Source organism: Mus pahari, chromosome 3 (genome assembly GCF_900095145.1).
Source record: "Mus pahari chromosome 3, PAHARI_EIJ_v1.1, whole genome shotgun sequence".
Taxonomy (NCBI): Eukaryota; Metazoa; Chordata; class Mammalia; order Rodentia; family Muridae; genus Mus; species Mus pahari.
Window position 1 is genome coordinate 17,441,136 of NC_034592.1, and position 15,898 is coordinate 17,457,033.

General features: G+C 50.5%; 2 protein-coding genes across 2 annotated transcripts; one reads left to right on the forward strand and one right to left on the reverse strand.

The window, feature by feature from the left end:
* The first annotated feature begins 3,091 nt into the window (after positions 1-3,091).
* Endog (endonuclease G) lies at positions 3,092-5,540 on the forward strand. Its single transcript, XM_021192847.1, has 3 exons — positions 3,092-3,666; positions 4,447-4,556; positions 5,197-5,540. Exons 1-3 carry the CDS (start codon positions 3,175-3,177, stop codon positions 5,477-5,479), a joined length of 885 nt encoding a protein of 294 aa, XP_021048506.1. The 5' UTR covers positions 3,092-3,174; the 3' UTR covers positions 5,480-5,540.
* Positions 4,847-9,963, reverse strand: Spout1 (SPOUT domain containing methyltransferase 1). The gene is made up of 12 exons (XM_021192846.2): positions 9,900-9,963; positions 9,435-9,480; positions 9,106-9,234; positions 8,844-9,003; positions 8,194-8,283; positions 8,070-8,119; positions 7,817-7,947; positions 7,384-7,456; positions 7,186-7,284; positions 6,661-6,763; positions 6,396-6,543; positions 4,847-5,684 (listed from the first exon to the last, which is right to left on the reverse strand). The coding sequence occupies exons 1-12, from the start codon at positions 9,933-9,935 to the stop codon at positions 5,592-5,594; spliced, it is 1,158 nt and encodes a 385-aa protein (XP_021048505.1). The 5' UTR covers positions 9,936-9,963; the 3' UTR covers positions 4,847-5,591.
* Positions 9,964-15,898: the final 5,935 nt, after the last annotated feature.

The following is a 15,898-nucleotide window of genomic DNA, read 5'->3' on the forward strand; positions in this document are numbered from 1 at the left end:
TTCTTCTTCTTCTTCTTCTTCTTCTTCTTCTTTTGGTTTTTTGAGACAGGGTTTCTCTGTATAGCCCTGGCTGTCCTGGAACTCACTTTGTAGATCAGGCTGGCCTCGAACTCAAAATCTGCCTGCCTCTGCCTCCCAATCTCCATCTTCTTTGTCCAGCCCGGGAACTAAAGCCCTGCCTACCTATTCTCCCCTGTGATTGGCTGTCACCACTTTTATTTAACCAGTCAGAAAAGATAGGTGAGGAAGTTCATATACATCATCTGGTGGGTGTGAAACTGTGCTTGTCTAGACTACCACCAGATCTTGAGGTCCAGTACTTGTCATTTGAATACATAGCAGCACCAGACTCTAGACTACTTCCTGCTGATTAGGGGCATTGGGTTCCATGGGGCAAATCTGTTTGTTTGTTTGTTGTTGTTGTTGTTTTGTTTTGTTTTGTTTTTCGAGATAGGGTTTCTCTGTGTAGCCCTGGCTGTCCTGGAACTTACTCTATAGACCAGGCTGTCCTCAAACTCAGAAATCTGCCTGCCTCTGTCTCCTAAGTGCTAGGATTAAAGGCGTGCATCCCCACCCATGTCCAGACCATGGGGCAAATCTGACATCCATCCTCAGGATATCTCTAACCAGCAATCCAGCAAACCAGCAATAGCAGCAATGGACCAACAGCAAATGCAGCAGCAGGGCCCACATCCATCACAGGCCCTCTCAGGGTTCTCACCTTTATTCCCTTTCAAGAGTCCCCAGAATTCCAAATATAAACTATCTGCAGCTGGCAAATATCTTGTCCCTCCTAGAGCATGAGACAATCATAGTTATCAGCTGTGCACAGTCTGAAGCAGCCCCATATCCCACACCTGGGATTAAAACAAAAACATGTTCATGTAACATAACTGTGTTTTTAGAGAAACCAAAGTTCCAGGCTGCAGAGATGGCTCAATGGTTAAGAGCACTGACTTCTCTTCCAGAGGCCTTGAGTTAAATTCACAGCAACTACATGGTGGTTCACAGTCATCTGTAATGGGATTTGATGTCCTTTTCTAGTGTGTCTGAAGAGAGTGACAGTGTACTCACATACATAAAATAAATAAATCTTTTTTAAAAAAAGAAAAAAGGAAAGAAAGAAACCAAAATTCTGGTCATCTGAGCTGACTCCTTCACCCTAGAACTGCAGGAACTGCACAGTTCAGAATATAATGGGTCCTGAGAACTGAAGCTATAGGACATTGTGAGCTGCCTATCACTTACATTGGGTTCTCTGCAAGATCTGAATATGCTCTTTAAAAAACAAAATTATGTTGTCTATATAGGTGTTTGCCTACAAATCCTTAGGTGTTACAGATGGTTGTGAGCCACCATATAGGTGCTGGGAAATGAACCTGGGTCCATTGCTAGACCAATGTGCTCTGAACTGCTGTACAATGTCTCCAGCCCACAACTTTGTCTTTTTTTTTTCTTTCTTTCTTTCATTTTTTCAATAGTCTGTGGTGGCGCACACCTTTAATCCCAGCACTTGGGAGGCAGAGGCAGGTGGATTTCTGAGTTCGAGCCAGCCTGGTCTACAGAGTTGTAGGAGGCTACGGCCCCTCCCCTGGGCTACCCGAAGCCGCACCTTAAAGATGGCACCTGTTGGCTATAGAGCTTGTGGTAAACAGGTCCATATTTGGTGGTGATATGTTCCTGCTCTTCTGGTTGGCTGAGGCCGTGCGCCTGGTGAGGTGACGTGGCCTGCCGAGATGGAGTGGCATAAAAGATGAGAGTATAAAAGGGCTTGTAGCCTGGGGCTCAGGGGAGATGAAGAGGGAGATGATGAACAGGGAGATGAAGAGGGAGATGTTGAGGGAGATGATGAAGATTGTTCAAGGTTCCTGAATAAACTGCTGAGAGAAGAACTGGTGGTCATGTCTTTCTTGCTGGTCGAGAGCAGACTCGACACAGAGTGAGTTCCAGGACAGCTAGGGCTACACAGAGAAACCCTGTCTGATAAAAACCAAACAAAAAACAAAAAACAAAAAAACCAACCAACCAAGCCCAAGTTTCATTATAACATGTTCACATGTGTATACTATGTATTTGTATGATTTCCCTTCATTACCTTCTTGTCCATCAAGACCTGCAGATGCCCTATTTCCCAATGTATCTTTTTTTTTTTTTAAAGAATTGTTATTCCTGCTGGAGAGATGGTTCAGAGGTTAAGAGCACCAGCTATTCTTCCAGAGGTCCTGAGTTCAACTCCCAGCAACCACATGATGGCTCACAAGCATCTGTAATGGGATCTGGTGTCCTCTTCTGGCCTGCAAGCATACATGCAGGCAGAACATTGCATATGTAATATATAAATAAATCCTTTTTAAAAGAGAATTATTCTATGTATATGCGTACACTGTAGCTGTCTTCAGACATACCAGAAGAAGGCATCTGATCCCATTACAGATGGTTGTGAACCATCCTATGGTTGCTAGGAACTGAACTCAGGACCTCTGGAAGAGCTCTTAACCACTGAGCCACCTCCCCAGCGCCATCGCCCAATTATCTTTTAATGTATAATTGGTTTTGTCCCATGCTAATGAGTGTAGCTCTGACTTCAGCCCTATTTTCTTCACAGTTCTTATGTATCGGGCTTCTTCCACCTTAATAGGTTGTAAGGCAGGAACTTGATGTCTTAAAATATTCGTAAGTTAAATACTATTTCATCTGACATGTAGGAAATATCCTTAGCCAGCCCCTGTCCTAAGAACAGGAAACATTGGTCTACACAACGTATTTCCCAGGCCAAACCCTTTAAGTGGGTTGAAAATTATGACCCTAGCATAGCTGTTTTCTCTAACCTTACTAGCAAGCTTCGGTTCCAGGCGGCTATCAATAGCTACAGTCTTTACCTGCGTCCTTCTGTTAGTCAATCTAGAGAAATCCTTCCCTCGTTCGGTGGCAGGAGGTTGTGTGCACCTGAGGGGTCTGACAGATGTGGGGTTCTGTCCTGTTTAAAAGCAGGGCCATGTGAGGCGGACTTGGCGAGGCGGAGCCCGACGTGGAACAACCAATGACAATCGAGTAGGGCGGCACCAGGCCCCAGCTACGTCTTAAAAGGGCAGCTGAAGGGCGTCGGGGAGTGACACCGGCACGGGCTCCTTTGGTCTTTGTTGACTTCGGTAGCGTACTGGTCCTCCGGTAGGCATGCGCGCGCTGCGGGCCGGCCTGACCCTAGCGCTGGGCGCGGGGCTGGGCGCCGCGGCAGAGCATTGGCGGCGGCGGGAGGGCAAAGCGCCGGGGCTGCTGGGCCGAGTGCCATTGTTGCCGGTGGTCGCGGCCGATCTTCCCGCGCTGCCGGGGGGACCGGCCGGCGGCACCGGGGAATTGGCCAAGTACGGGCTGCCCGGCGTGGCGCAGCTCCGGAGCCGCGAGTCCTACGTGCTTAGCTACGATCCGCGCACGCGCGGTGCGCTCTGGGTGTTGGAGCAACTGAGGCCAGAGCGGCTCCGTGGCGACGGGGACCGTCGCGCCTGCGACTTCCGCGAGGACGACTCCGTGCACGCGTACCACCGCGCCACCAATGCGGACTACCGCGGTAGTGGCTTTGACCGCGGCCACTTGGCCGCCGCCGCCAACCACCGCTGGAGTCAGCGGGCCATGGACGACACCTTCTACCTGAGCAACGTAGCGCCTCAGGTAGTCTCGGACCCTGGTCGCCCGTCCAATTGCAGCGTCTAGATCTTACTTTACACGTGCACCTTGGCGGGAGGGAGGAATCCCACAGTGGCACTGCAGAATCCCGGGTTCATCCTTCTTCGGCCTCCCGTGAGAAGCAGTGCACTAAGTAGTGACTGCAGCAATGCCTGTCAGCAAGCCACCCAATGTGCTTCCTCAGGGAACCCAGGAGCTTGACTCCTTAGTCTACCCTGCTGGCCTAGGGCCAGTCAGGCCACCAGGACACAGTTAGCACTGCACCTGCTCCCAGCAGAGTCTTGATTGTGAAGTAGGTTCTTGGGACATCCATCCAGTGGATGGAGATGGACAGGAGCCTACATCCTACCCCACGCCTTTTTGTTGTTCGATCTTTCGAGACAGAGTTTCTCTGTGTAGCCCAGGCTGCCCGGGAACTGAAGAGATCCGCCTGTCTCTGCCTCCTGAGTGCTGGGATTAAAGGTGCACGCCAGCACTGTCCAGCCCCTGTGCCTTTTTTGGGAGTTTCAAGGGACCTTAGGGGGTCTCTGAATAAGTAATGTCCCCTCCTTCCTCCTTTCTTTGAGTCGGGGAAAGCTTAGAGTGTTGGAGTGCCAAGAATGGAGTGTGGCTAGCACTGGCTCAATACCTGTAGTCACAGAGCCTCAAGGAGGGAGCCCTTCTCTGGGCCCTTGTCCTTCAAATGTTTGGGCAAGAACCTTAGGTGCTGGGGCATCCCTAATGGAAGGTCCGGGGTGCACTCCCGAGCCTCGCTTCTCCCACCAGGTGCCACACCTCAACCAGAATGCCTGGAACAACCTTGAGAAATACAGCCGCAGCTTGACGCGAACTTACCAAAATGTCTATGTCTGCACAGGGCCTCTTTTCCTGCCCAGGTAAGCCTGTGGCTGACGGGGCTTCCAACTCCTGCTCTGCAACCTTGGGCTTTCTGTGTCACTGTAGCTGGAGACCTTTGGGTGGTCTAGAACCTGCCCACAGGTGCCTGGCCTGACACCTGCTTTTGCTCCCCACGTCTGACATGCCTCACCACCCGTAACCCGTTGCTACACGAGGCTGTCACCTTTGCCTCTGATGTGCTAAGTATTCCTGCCAGACAAGTGTGCTGGGCTCCTCAGGAGAGCAGCAGAAGCAACAGCAGCACAGGTTGCAGGAGGCAGCAGCCGCTGCGGAAACTAGAGGCTACAGGCATCCGGCATGGCCCCTGCCAAGCACCAGGCTGGGGTTCCCCAGCATAGCCTCCCACTCGTGCTTGTTAGGTGTACTGCCTACGGGACAGGTTATAGTCACGTGAGCATGGGTGTCAGGGACTAGCCACATTTATTCAGCCATTCTGTCTGAAGCAGTATTGGGCAGAAGAGGTTAAGCATTGGTCCCCACCTTACATAGTTCCCAGACACCAGGAACCAGGCCCAGCACAAACTTCTTGTTGGAAGTTAGGTCAGGAAGGCTTCCTGGAGAAGGTGACCTTGTATGTAACCAGGCCTCTTGGCCATGTGTGCTGGGGTCTATCCACAGGACCGAGGCTGATGGGAAGTCCTATGTGAAGTACCAGGTTATTGGGAAGAACCACGTGGCAGTGCCCACACACTTCTTCAAGGTGCTGATCCTGGAGGCAGCCGGTGGGCAGATCGAGCTACGTTCCTACGTGATGCCCAATGCGCCTGTGGATGAGAACATCCCTCTGGAGCGGTTCCTGGTGCCCATCGAGAGCATTGAGCGGGCCTCGGGATTGCTCTTTGTGCCCAATATTCTGGCTCGAGCCGGAAACCTCAAGGCCATCACTGCTGGCAGCAAGTGACAGTGGAGGACTCACTGGGGACCTAGGGCTGGCTCACATTAAAGGCAGTTATTTTTGGAGAGAAGGCTTGACCACCTCTACTCCTGTGATCCTCCATATCCTGCAGCTTCCTCTACATCCTGGGTCCAGAAAGCGGGGAAGTGGGCCTCGACCCCACCTGGGTGAGACCAGGCTGCAGAGCAGCCAGCGAGATGAGTATGGCCTCCTGGAAGAAAAGAAGTTTGTTGGGACCAGGCAGCAAGGCCCCACGTGGGACCTACCTCAGGGTCAGGAGGGACACTGGTAGAACAGTAATTAGTGACATGGGCAGGACCTCGGAGACAGGGAGACTGGGGCTGCCCGTCTGCATAGTCACTGCCCCTGAGGCTGACAGAGCAACAGAGCCTCCCCCATAATATCCATAGGGCCCGCATCCCATGCTGGCCTAGATCCTGAGGATGCTCAGAGCATGTGACACACTCTCCCCCAACACAGAAATGTTTGTAACACCCAGAGGGACCCAGGATACAAGCGAGGAAGCAAGAAGCCCCGCAGAGGGACAGACAGATCACCTGGGTCCCTCAACCTAGGAACACAGGGCTACTACAGGGCCAGGACTGCAACTCTTAATTGCTCTTGTGTCCAGTCCCTGCTTCTAGTTTGCTGTGGTAAAGATCCCAGCTTCAGAAAAGCTTTTTAGGCTGGGGCTGGAGAGACTGCTCAGTGGTTAGGACCACTGGCTGCTTTCCGGGAAATCCTGAGTTCAATTCTCAGAATCTACATAACAGTTCATAACTATTGACACCTGTAGTCTCATGGGATCTGATGCCCTCTCCTGATATGCACAAGTACATGCAGAGAAAACATTCGTAAGTAAATTTTAGAAAAGGCACACAGGGTGGGCTGTAAGAACAGGGTGCCTGTGGCTGTGGCTCACCTCGGTGCGGATGGTACGGCTGCCCTGGCTAGGGCATGTGTTGACATAAAAGTCAAAGAGGACACTAGGGTCAGCCACTTCAAGGTTCGGGTCAGCATCCACTCCAGCTTCTAGCCCTTGGAGGCCTCCAAACACCACAAGAGCATGCCTGGGACCCAGAGAGGGAGACACGGACTTCAAGGCTCCACTGGATGCAGGTTCCAGAGCTTCAAGTCCCTAACCCTCTGTAGGGCAGGGCCCAGTTCCTGTTCTAGACAGTGCTCACCTGAAGCTGGGCAGCTGGGCAGAGGCCACGGCAGAGCCACGTTCTGACGTCCCAATGGTCAGGTCGTACCCATCCTGGAAGGGAGCCTCAGCAAACACAGCGCCTGGGGGCGGGGCAGGCTCAGTGGGCTCTTGCTCTCAGCTGAGTCAGGTAAAGAAGGCACCCTACTGCTCTTGGGAAGTTGACCTTGGCTGTGGTAGGCAGGAGCTCCCAAGCCCCAGACAACATTCAGCAGCCATGAGACTTGTCTTGAGACTGCAAGGTCTCGCTCTGACGTATCTAAGCTGGTCTCAGACAGACAGTGAGATTCCTGTGCAGGATGGGGGCCAAGCACATCCTGTTCTCAGATGTTCTTAGCATTCAAGGAGATGTTCAGGGAGACTAGGGTACCAGAGATGTGACCAGAGGCTAGAGGAGGCACCTCCTAAACATAGACACCATTGGGTAGGATAGAGACCCTGATCTGACTTGTGGGTCTCACAAGCGGGACAGATGGACATTCAGGGAAGGGACTTCAGGTCTTACTGAGGCAGGAGGCCAGCCGGACAGTGTAGCCCCAGTAGAGCCCAGCTTTGGTGCGGGGGTCCTGTGATGACACAACCGTTCCTTTGTACGTCTTGCATTCTGGGAAACAAAACAGGTTATGAAGGAAACTGGGAGGTGGGGGCGGCTGGGAGGCAGCTCTGAGCCCGGTGGCTGGAGAGCCCATGAAGCTTCCCCTACCTGGGAGCTGCTGCTGGTTCAGTCGCACAGTCACCCGAAGTCCAGGCTCCAGTTTCTTGTCAATCTTCACCTCCTGAAGAGAAGCTAGAGGGAGTGAGTGAGTGCCACACCATGAAGGGTGTTCTCAGAGACCCCAGGTCAGCCAGCTACATCCGGGGCCTAGGAAGCCACAAGAGGGCACCAGATTCCCTGGAACTGGAGTTAACTGCTGTGTGGGTTCTGGGCACTGAATATGGGTCCTCTGCAAGAGCAGCCAGTGCTCTTTAACCTGAGTCACCTCTCCAACCTGAGGGGCTCGTAGCTTGAGCCCTACTTTGGGTTAACTAGTGTTTCACAGCAGGCCTGGAGTCCAGGTCTCCTCATTCATTTGTCCTTACCTTTCATAGCTAGCAAGTGTCCCCAAGTGTACCACAGCCTGCCTTCCCACTCCTACCTTCTTCATTCCACAGTTGACCAAAGAGCCATGGCCTGCCTTGGTGGGCCGGTCCACCACGACGCCTTCTCGAAACTCAGACTCTTCATCCTGCCGCATGTGGTGAGGGCTGTCCAAGGGGTTGAGGATTCCTGGGCAGGGGACAGGAGGTGATGATGGGACCAGGTTCTACCCCTAGCCTGTTTTCCCACCTTGATCTGTCTCTGTGCCCAAGAATGCGCCATGGGAAATGGGGCAGGCACACTAGCCGTACCTGCGAACTGCAGATCTTGGTGCTTGGGGAAGAACGCCTTTCTCAGGTACCTAGGGAGGAATGCAGCTGTTGGGACCTTCCTGGGGAGGCTGCCTCCCAAACGCTGCCTTCACTTCACACTTACTGTGGGCACTCCAGGTACTGTAGGATGCGGGCCAGCTGGACACACGCCTGCCCCTTCTTGCCAACTCCCCTGAATTCTCCTTCCACACTCCTGGAAAGATTAAGACAGGCCTCAAGATCCAAGTGCCAGGCTGCCGAGATGGCTTATCGTGCTCCCCAATCCTAAAAAAAACTAAATTCCATATCCAGATCCCACCGAGAAAGGAGACCTAACAATTTGACTCCTGTAAGTTAGTTGTTTTTTGGAGACAGGGTTTCTTGGTGTAGCCTTGGCAGTCCCAGACCTTGCTCTGTAGACCAGACTGGCCCTGAACTCTCAGAGATCCACCTGCCTCTGCCTCCTGAGTGCTGGGATGAAAGACATATGCCACCACGGCTCAGCTAGCTTAAGTTGCCTTCCGATCTCCCGACCCACACTGGTGTTGGTACACAAGCACCATAAAGAAATGCTGACCACAACCAAAACCATCCAAGGGCTGAGTGACACCCAGTTTCAGCATAGAGCAAAACCCTGAGTTCACTCCCTGGCACCAAGGGAGAGAAAAGATGCGCTGCAGCTGCCTTTGAGGGCTCCTTCAGGCAGCCAGGCCATGACAAGGAGCAGGACAAAGCCACCCATGCTCGTCCTCCCCTCTCCCCAGAGACTCTCACTTGGTATCTTGGCCCTCCTCATCGAACACCACAATCTCATCCACACAGAAGATGGCGCAGGCTCTGGCGATCTGGCCAGCCAGGTAGGTGCGGAGCTCAGGTGACTGGGCGTTGTCCAGGATGGAGCCTGGCAGGGCCACACTCAGCGTGTAAGGCCGTCCTAGCAGGGACAGGGGGTGTTCCTGTCAGCCTGACAGGCTGTGGACCTTCACTCCCTGGCATGTCCCCATGGTTCAGGGATTCGATTTACCTCCCGACCCACCTTGGTTGCTCCTCTGGACCGCCGCCTCTTCCTCCTCCTCCTGGCGCTTAGCCTCTTCCTCCTGGGCACGCTGCCGCTCCAGTTTCTTCATTATCTTGAGGTCCTTCCACTTCTTTTTCTCCTCTTTTTCTGGAGAATTATTGAGGGGAAAGGACTCGGCATACTGAGGAGACTTCCTCCTCGCTGGGCTAGCCTAGGCTCTGGACAGGCTGCCGATACAGCTCCACTGGGATGCACTGAGACCCAAAGAGGGCTCGGCGGGGCGTTAGCTGGTTTGTAGGAAGGGAAGGCTCGGTGCGCTTGCCCAACCCGGCCTCAACTTTACTTACTCTGCTGTTTCCATTTTCGCCATTCAACCCTTTGGCCATGTTCACCCTGCAAGGAAGGAGGAAGACTGAGACGCTGACCGGTCACACACAGGAGGGGAGCATCCCCTCGGGGCTCCCGCCATCTGACTCTCTCTAACCAGGCAGGGTGGAAGTATACAGGGACTCGCCGTGCACAAAGCCTGGGATCAGGTCCGGGGAGCTGAGGACTGAACCCCCATGGGGCAAAAGCAGACCCCGAGACAAGGGGAAGACAGGTATGGAAAAAGTCGCCCTAGGAATCAGAAAATAAGCCAGGCGAGGACTCAAGACACCGTCGCCCCAAGACTGAATGTAGATCGGACCAGCTAACCCTGCAAGCTCAGGCTTCGGGCGAGGGGTGAGGAGGGAGCAGAAGACCCGGGCCGACACCACTGTGACACGCTGCAGTTTCCAGGCCTAGCCCGGAACCCATCCGTCCGCACATACCGGGCCACACGGACGCTTCCTCGGGCGTTCCGCCATGTTTCCAGGAACACCACGCGCCTGCCAATCAGCCTCGCCTCTTCCGGCCACACCTCCGCGGAGCTGTCCAATCAGAGGCCCCGCGGAGCGTGGGGCGGGTCCTGAGTGCCAGGCTGAGGCGGAGCTCAGAAACGCCCGGTGCGATTGCTGAGTCGGTACCCTGTCTCCAGGGCAACCTGGAGTTCGCAGCACCATGCTGTCCTGAACCCAGTAGGGCTCATGTGTCGCCCTTTCCATTGGTACCCTGGTGATATTTAGCTTCCATGGAACTCACTCTGTAGACCAGGCTGGCCTCGAACTCAGAAATCCACCTGCCTCTGCCTCCCGGGCGTGCGCCACCACGCCCGGCTTGCACTTTCTTTTTATTTATCCATTCAGTTTTTGGGAATCCAACTAAGGGCCTAACACGTGCTAAATTTAGTGCTCCACCAGTGTGCTATATTCCCAGCCTCGTCCAGACTTTATTTTTTTGGTTTTGGTTTTTTTTAAAGATTTATTTATTATTATGCATAAGTACACTATAGCTGTCTTCAGATGTGCCAGAAGAGGGCATCAGATCTCATTACAGATGGTTGTAAGCCACCATGTGGTTTCTGAGATTTGAACTGAGGACCTACCCATTAAGCCATCTTGCCAGCCCCAGACTTTAGTCGTTATCAGTTTAATTCATTTGTTTGTGTGTAGTACTTTAAATTTTAAAAAAAAGAAATTGATACGGGGTCTTACTATGTAGCTTGGACTGACCTCAAACTCAATTTTCCATCAACCATCTGAGGCTGTGGTTGATTGATTTTTGGCAGCCCCGAGGATCAAATCCAAGGTCTCCAGCATGCAAACCACTGACCAACATTCTCTGTCTACTTTAAAATCATTTTAAGTAAAAAATGAGAAGATAGGACTGAAAGAAGTCCCTGTAGCAGATTTTTAGCTGCTGCTATAATAGCAGCCATTGTATCTGGCATGGATTCCAGAGGGATTGTACCTAGGGCTTGAAGTAGCCTTTTGTAAAGTTATTGATTGTTGTCTGAGGTTTTATGGCATTGCTCTTCCAAGGATTCTCAGAGCCTTTGCATAACTTAGTCCTGAGACATACCTGACAAACCAGGAAGTCTCCTGGGATTTGCTTGTTTATGCCTGGGATTTTAGGTTATGCCTGAGAATTGGTTAGGTATTGGTTCCTTCAGAGAACGCCTAGATAAGGAAGGTAGCAGGTTTTGGTATACAGAAATTGACTTGCTACAAGTGCCTTTTGTGTAACAGTAAGGAGGGTCTGCAAAATGGATGTGAAATTCAGTGCTCACGAGGACGAACCCCTGCTGCTGAGAAGCCTAAACACGTCCTGCAGTGTCTCCTTTACTTTGTTCTCCTGTATAACCCAGAACAACAACAGGTTCCTCCCAAAAAACTTCTCTGCCTGATAGTTTTGTATTAACTTTTTGTTGTTGTTTTTGAAACAGGCCTTAATATATTGCCCTGGCTGTCCTGGAACTGACTATGTAGACCAGGCAGGCCTCAAACTTAGATCCTCCTGCCTGTGCCAACCAAGTGCTGAGATTAAAGGTATGCGCCACCACACCTAGCTTATATTAACATTTTAGAATGATCTGATACTTTGTTACAGTCGAGGAACACTACTGACACATTATTACCAACCAGCTACAGTTTACCTTAGGGTTCTCTCTTTTGAGTCATACTTTCTTTTTCTCTGTTTTGCTTGCTTTGTTTTTTGTTTGTTTGTTTGTTTTTGGTTTTGTTTTGTTTTGTTTTCAAGACAGGGTTTCTCTGTGTAGCCCTGGCTGTCCTGGAACTCACTCTGTAGACCAGACTGGCCTTGAACTCAGAAATCCACCTGCCTCTGCCTCCCAAATGCTGGAATTAAAGGCATGTGCTGGGCTGGTGAGATGGCTCAGTGGGTAAGAGCACCCAATTGCTCTTCCGAAGGTCCGGAGTTCAAATCCCAGCAACCACATGGTGGCTTATAACCATCCGTAACAAGATCTGACGCCCTCTTCTGGAGTGTCTGAAGACAGTTACAGTGTACTTACATATAATAAATAAATTAATTAATTTAAAAAAAAAAAAAAAAAAGGCGTGTGCCACCACACTGGCTTGGTTTTGTTTTTTGAGATAATGCCCATCCTCCTGTCTCATCCTCCCACAAGCTGAAATTACAGGTGTGGAGCACCCTTTTGTGTGAATTTTGACTTTACTTATATGAGTATTTTGTCTGTATGTATGTGTGTGCATCACAGTCTTGGCTGGCGCCTGAGGAAGTGACAGGATCCCCGGGACTGAAATTATAGTAGATTGTAAAACACCTTGTACGTCTATGTGCTGGGAACTGAACCCAGGTCCTCTGGAAGAACAGCCAGTTCTCTTAACCACAGAACAATCTTCTCAGCATCCTAAGTTACTTCTTTGAGATGCAATGTGGGGAGGCATAGACTCAGAGGCCTACTGTGTAGCTCACACAGGCCTTTGTAGTGGGGCAATGTAAGAAAGACACCACCCCATGCTAGTGCCAGCTACTCTCTGGCCCCAGCAGTCTAGCTGCCCCATGCAGCATCCACCCATCTCGAGGTTTTATTTTGTTTTGTTTTTAAGAATTATTTATTTATTTTATGTATATGAGTACACTGTAGCTATCTTCAAACACACCAGAATAGGGCATTGGATCCTATTATAGATGGTTATGAGCCCCCATGTGGTTGCTGGGAATTGAACTCAGGACCTCTGGAAGAGCAGTCGGTGGTCTTAACCAGTGAGCCATCTCTCCAGTCCCCCCCCCCTTTTTTAACCAGTCAGATTTATATAGTAAATTCTCAACCCACAAAATGCCCACACAGTGAACTCAAAATTCAATTGTTATAAATACAAGCTACACTTCTACATGGGGCAAATGCACCCTACTTATTATTTAATCACATATCTAAGAGATCCCCAACACTTATGGCTCCCAGGACTGCGTGGGTCTGGCTCCTCTTCCTCTCCTATAGGTTCCATCGTATCTCCTCCTCTCCTTCCCTTCTTCTCTGTCCCTCTGTACTCGGCTCTAAAATTCTCAGCCCACCTTCCTTTTCCACTGCCCAATCACAGGCTCTCACCTGATCTTGTGCCTGCCCTCACCTGCAGATAGACAGCAATCCACAGACCTTGGCTCAGGATCCATCAGCCTTGGCCTCCTGAGTGCTGGGATTACAAATTTGTACCATAGACTGGGTGTGCTAGTGCATGCCTTTAATCTCAGCAATCCAGAGACTGGAGGACCTCTGTGAGTTCAAGGCTAACCTAGTCTATATAATGAGTTCCAGGACAGCCAGAGCTGCATCGAGAAACTCTGTCTCAAAACAAAACAAAAAAACCCAAAGTGTGCACCACGCAGCAAGCTGTGCAATTGCATTTATACTGTGGTTAGAGGCGTGGACCACCACTGCTGGTCTGGGGCTCATGGTTGCTGCCTAGGCTGGAAGCCACCAAGTCCTCATGTCTCCTAGCTGGGGTTAAAGTGGGACACCAAGCTTGTAGCATCAGTGCTGGGATCTGAACTCTGGCCCTCCTGATTGTGCAGTCATCTCTTCAACTCAGGGTTTGTTTTTGTTTTTGAGACAAAGCCTCATGTATCCAAGTTGGCCTTAAACTCCCAATCCTCCTGACTCTACCTCAGGAGTAAAATAAGGCTGTATGCCACCCAAGGTACTCTGAATTAAGAATTCTATGGTTTTGGACATCCTGGTTGGCAAGCTAAGACATGAATGCTAAGACAAGGCAAGTCCCCTGTCACAGTTGAATACCCCAACCAATGTGAGCAGGAGAGGTACACCACAAAGACAGGTTCCTAAGGAAACCCCTATCCCTAAATCCTGATCAGTGAAATAACCTGGCACAGACGTTTGTGGATTTTATGCTTAGAATCCCTGTAGGATCTTTTGTTTTGTTTTGTTTTGTTTTGTTTTTTTGTTTTTTTTTGTTTTTCGAGACAGGGTTTCTCTGTGTAGCTCTGGCTGTCCTGGTACTCACTTGGTAGACCAGGCTGGCCTCGAACTCAGAAATCCGCCTGCCTCTGCCTCCCGAGTGCTGGGATTAAAGGCCTGCGCCACCAGGCCCGGCTTCCCTGTAGGATCTTAATCATGGTTCAGCTCCGGTCTGAACTGTGGCCTTGATCATGGTTCTGGGGTGAATGCCCAATAAGCTGTCTCTGTCTGACTGAGATCAGTGTTCCTTTGGTTTGTGAGGTGATTCGTGGTCCCCAACAATACCAAGTATGTTCCATTGACAAGTCGTGGCTGAGATGCAGCCCAGAGTTAGAGTGCATGTCTAGCATTGAGGCCCTGGTTTGATACCCAGCGTCATGTGTATGCAGTGCCCACAGAGCCCAGGAGACAGTCCAGGGCCCCTTGAAACTGGAGTTACAGGTGGTTGTGATCTGACCACGTCTGTTAGAACAGCAAGTGCTGTTAACCACTGAGCATGGTCTCTTCAATTCCACCAAACTCTTCCCCTCCTCTATTTTACAGAACAGTTTGTCTGTCACCCGATTCTGGAACAGCAAGTGAAAGAAAACTAGATCTTTAAACTAAGTTTGTGTTTTGTTGGGATAATCGCTAGTGCCTTGTGTAAAAAGAATGTCTTTGTATTATTCAAATGCTGATTTCTGTAAGGGGGAGTGGGGGGAATGAAGATGAGGGGAGAGAGTGTCCCCCACCCCCACCGTACTCCCTCAGAGATGTGAGCACAGAATGGCCTTTGGTATGGTTACTTTTATGAAGCATCACCCCTTTCTGTGTTCTGTAAACATCTCCATCACTTTCTGATTGGTTTAATAAAGAGCTGAATAGCTTATAGCAAAGTGGGAGAAGATAAGGCAGAACTTCTGGGCAGAGATAGGAACTCTGGGAAAGAGTCAGAAGCTGCAGAGGCAGGCAGATTTCTGAGTTCAAGGCCAGCCTGGTCTACAGAGTGAGTTCCAGGACAGCCAGGGCTACACAGAGAAACCCTGTCTCGAAAACCCAACCAACCAACCAACCAACCAACCAGTCAGAAGCTGCAGATTCAACCGTCAGATGCTGAGGGGAAGCTTGTGCTGGTACTGAGGGGAGGGGACTAGCGGACCGTGGAGCAGAACTTAGATCCGAATAAACCGGTTAATTATGTTATATGAGCTAGTTGGGAAATAGGCTAAGCTAAGGCCTGGCTATAATAAATGATAATGTCTCTCTGTCATTCCTCGGGAGCTGCTGGTCACTGAGTCTTTTGACAGGTTTATTACGTATGTGTATTGGATTTAGTCACTGCCCATGGCTGGGTGGAGCTCAGTGGTATGGCATTTGCCATGCATGTGCAAAGCCATGACTTCACTCCTCAGCACTGCCAACAAAACAAAACACAAAATCCAGCCAGAACTCAGAGCTCAGGTTTCTAATCCTTACACTTAGGGGGGAGGCAGGAGGATTGCCACGAGCCTGAAGCCAACCTGGGCTACAGTGAGTGACCCTGGCTTTCCCTGGAAACCTCTGAGAAGAAAACCATCATTGGCCTTGTGATACAACTGCAAGTCCAGTGCCACCCCATCCCCCAAGACAGGAGTGGGGGAGCGGTAGCCTCAAAGCTCTGACAGTACACAAAGCTCCAAAGAGGTCTTATGATTAACAGAAATTACTCTGATCCTAGAACTTAATATTCTAGGAATTCCTTACCAGGGGAAAATATTTTTTTTCTAGTTCTTATACCTGATGACCCCATCATTTCTGTAGGCTCGAGAACAGATATGAATGAAATGCCTGAGTTTGTTCTACATATGGACTTGGCTTCTAGCATGGCCTCCTGGAGGGATTTGGGGACTACAGTTGCTTTAGTGGAAATAGGGACTGAACCCCATTTCTTTCTTTCTTTCTTTCTTTCTTTCTTTCTTTCTTTCTTTCTTTCTTTCTTTCTTTCTTTTTCTTTTTTCTTTTTTTTTTTTTTTT

Bases quoted from the DNA above. Each gene is read 5' to 3' on its own strand.
- Endog (XM_021192847.1), top strand. From the start codon at position 3,175: ATGCGCGCGCTGCGGGCCGGCCTGACCCTAGCGCTGGGCGCGGGGCTG. The intron at 3,667-4,446 runs GTAGTCTCGGAC...TTCTCCCACCAG, and splicing joins TGAGCAACGTAGCGCCTCAG to GTGCCACACCTCAACCAGAA. The intron at 4,557-5,196 runs GTAAGCCTGTGG...GTCTATCCACAG, and splicing joins GGGCCTCTTTTCCTGCCCAG to GACCGAGGCTGATGGGAAGT.
- Spout1 (XM_021192846.2), bottom strand. From the start codon at position 9,935: ATGGCGGAACGCCCGAGGAAGCGTCCGTGTGGCCCG. The intron at 8,284-8,843 runs GTGAGAGTCTCT...TAATCTTTCCAG, and splicing joins GAGGAGGGCCAAGATACCAA to GAGTGTGGAAGGAGAATTCA. The intron at 7,285-7,383 runs GTAGGGGAAGCT...TTTGTTTCCCAG, and splicing joins GAACCAGCAGCAGCTCCCAG to AATGCAAGACGTACAAAGGA.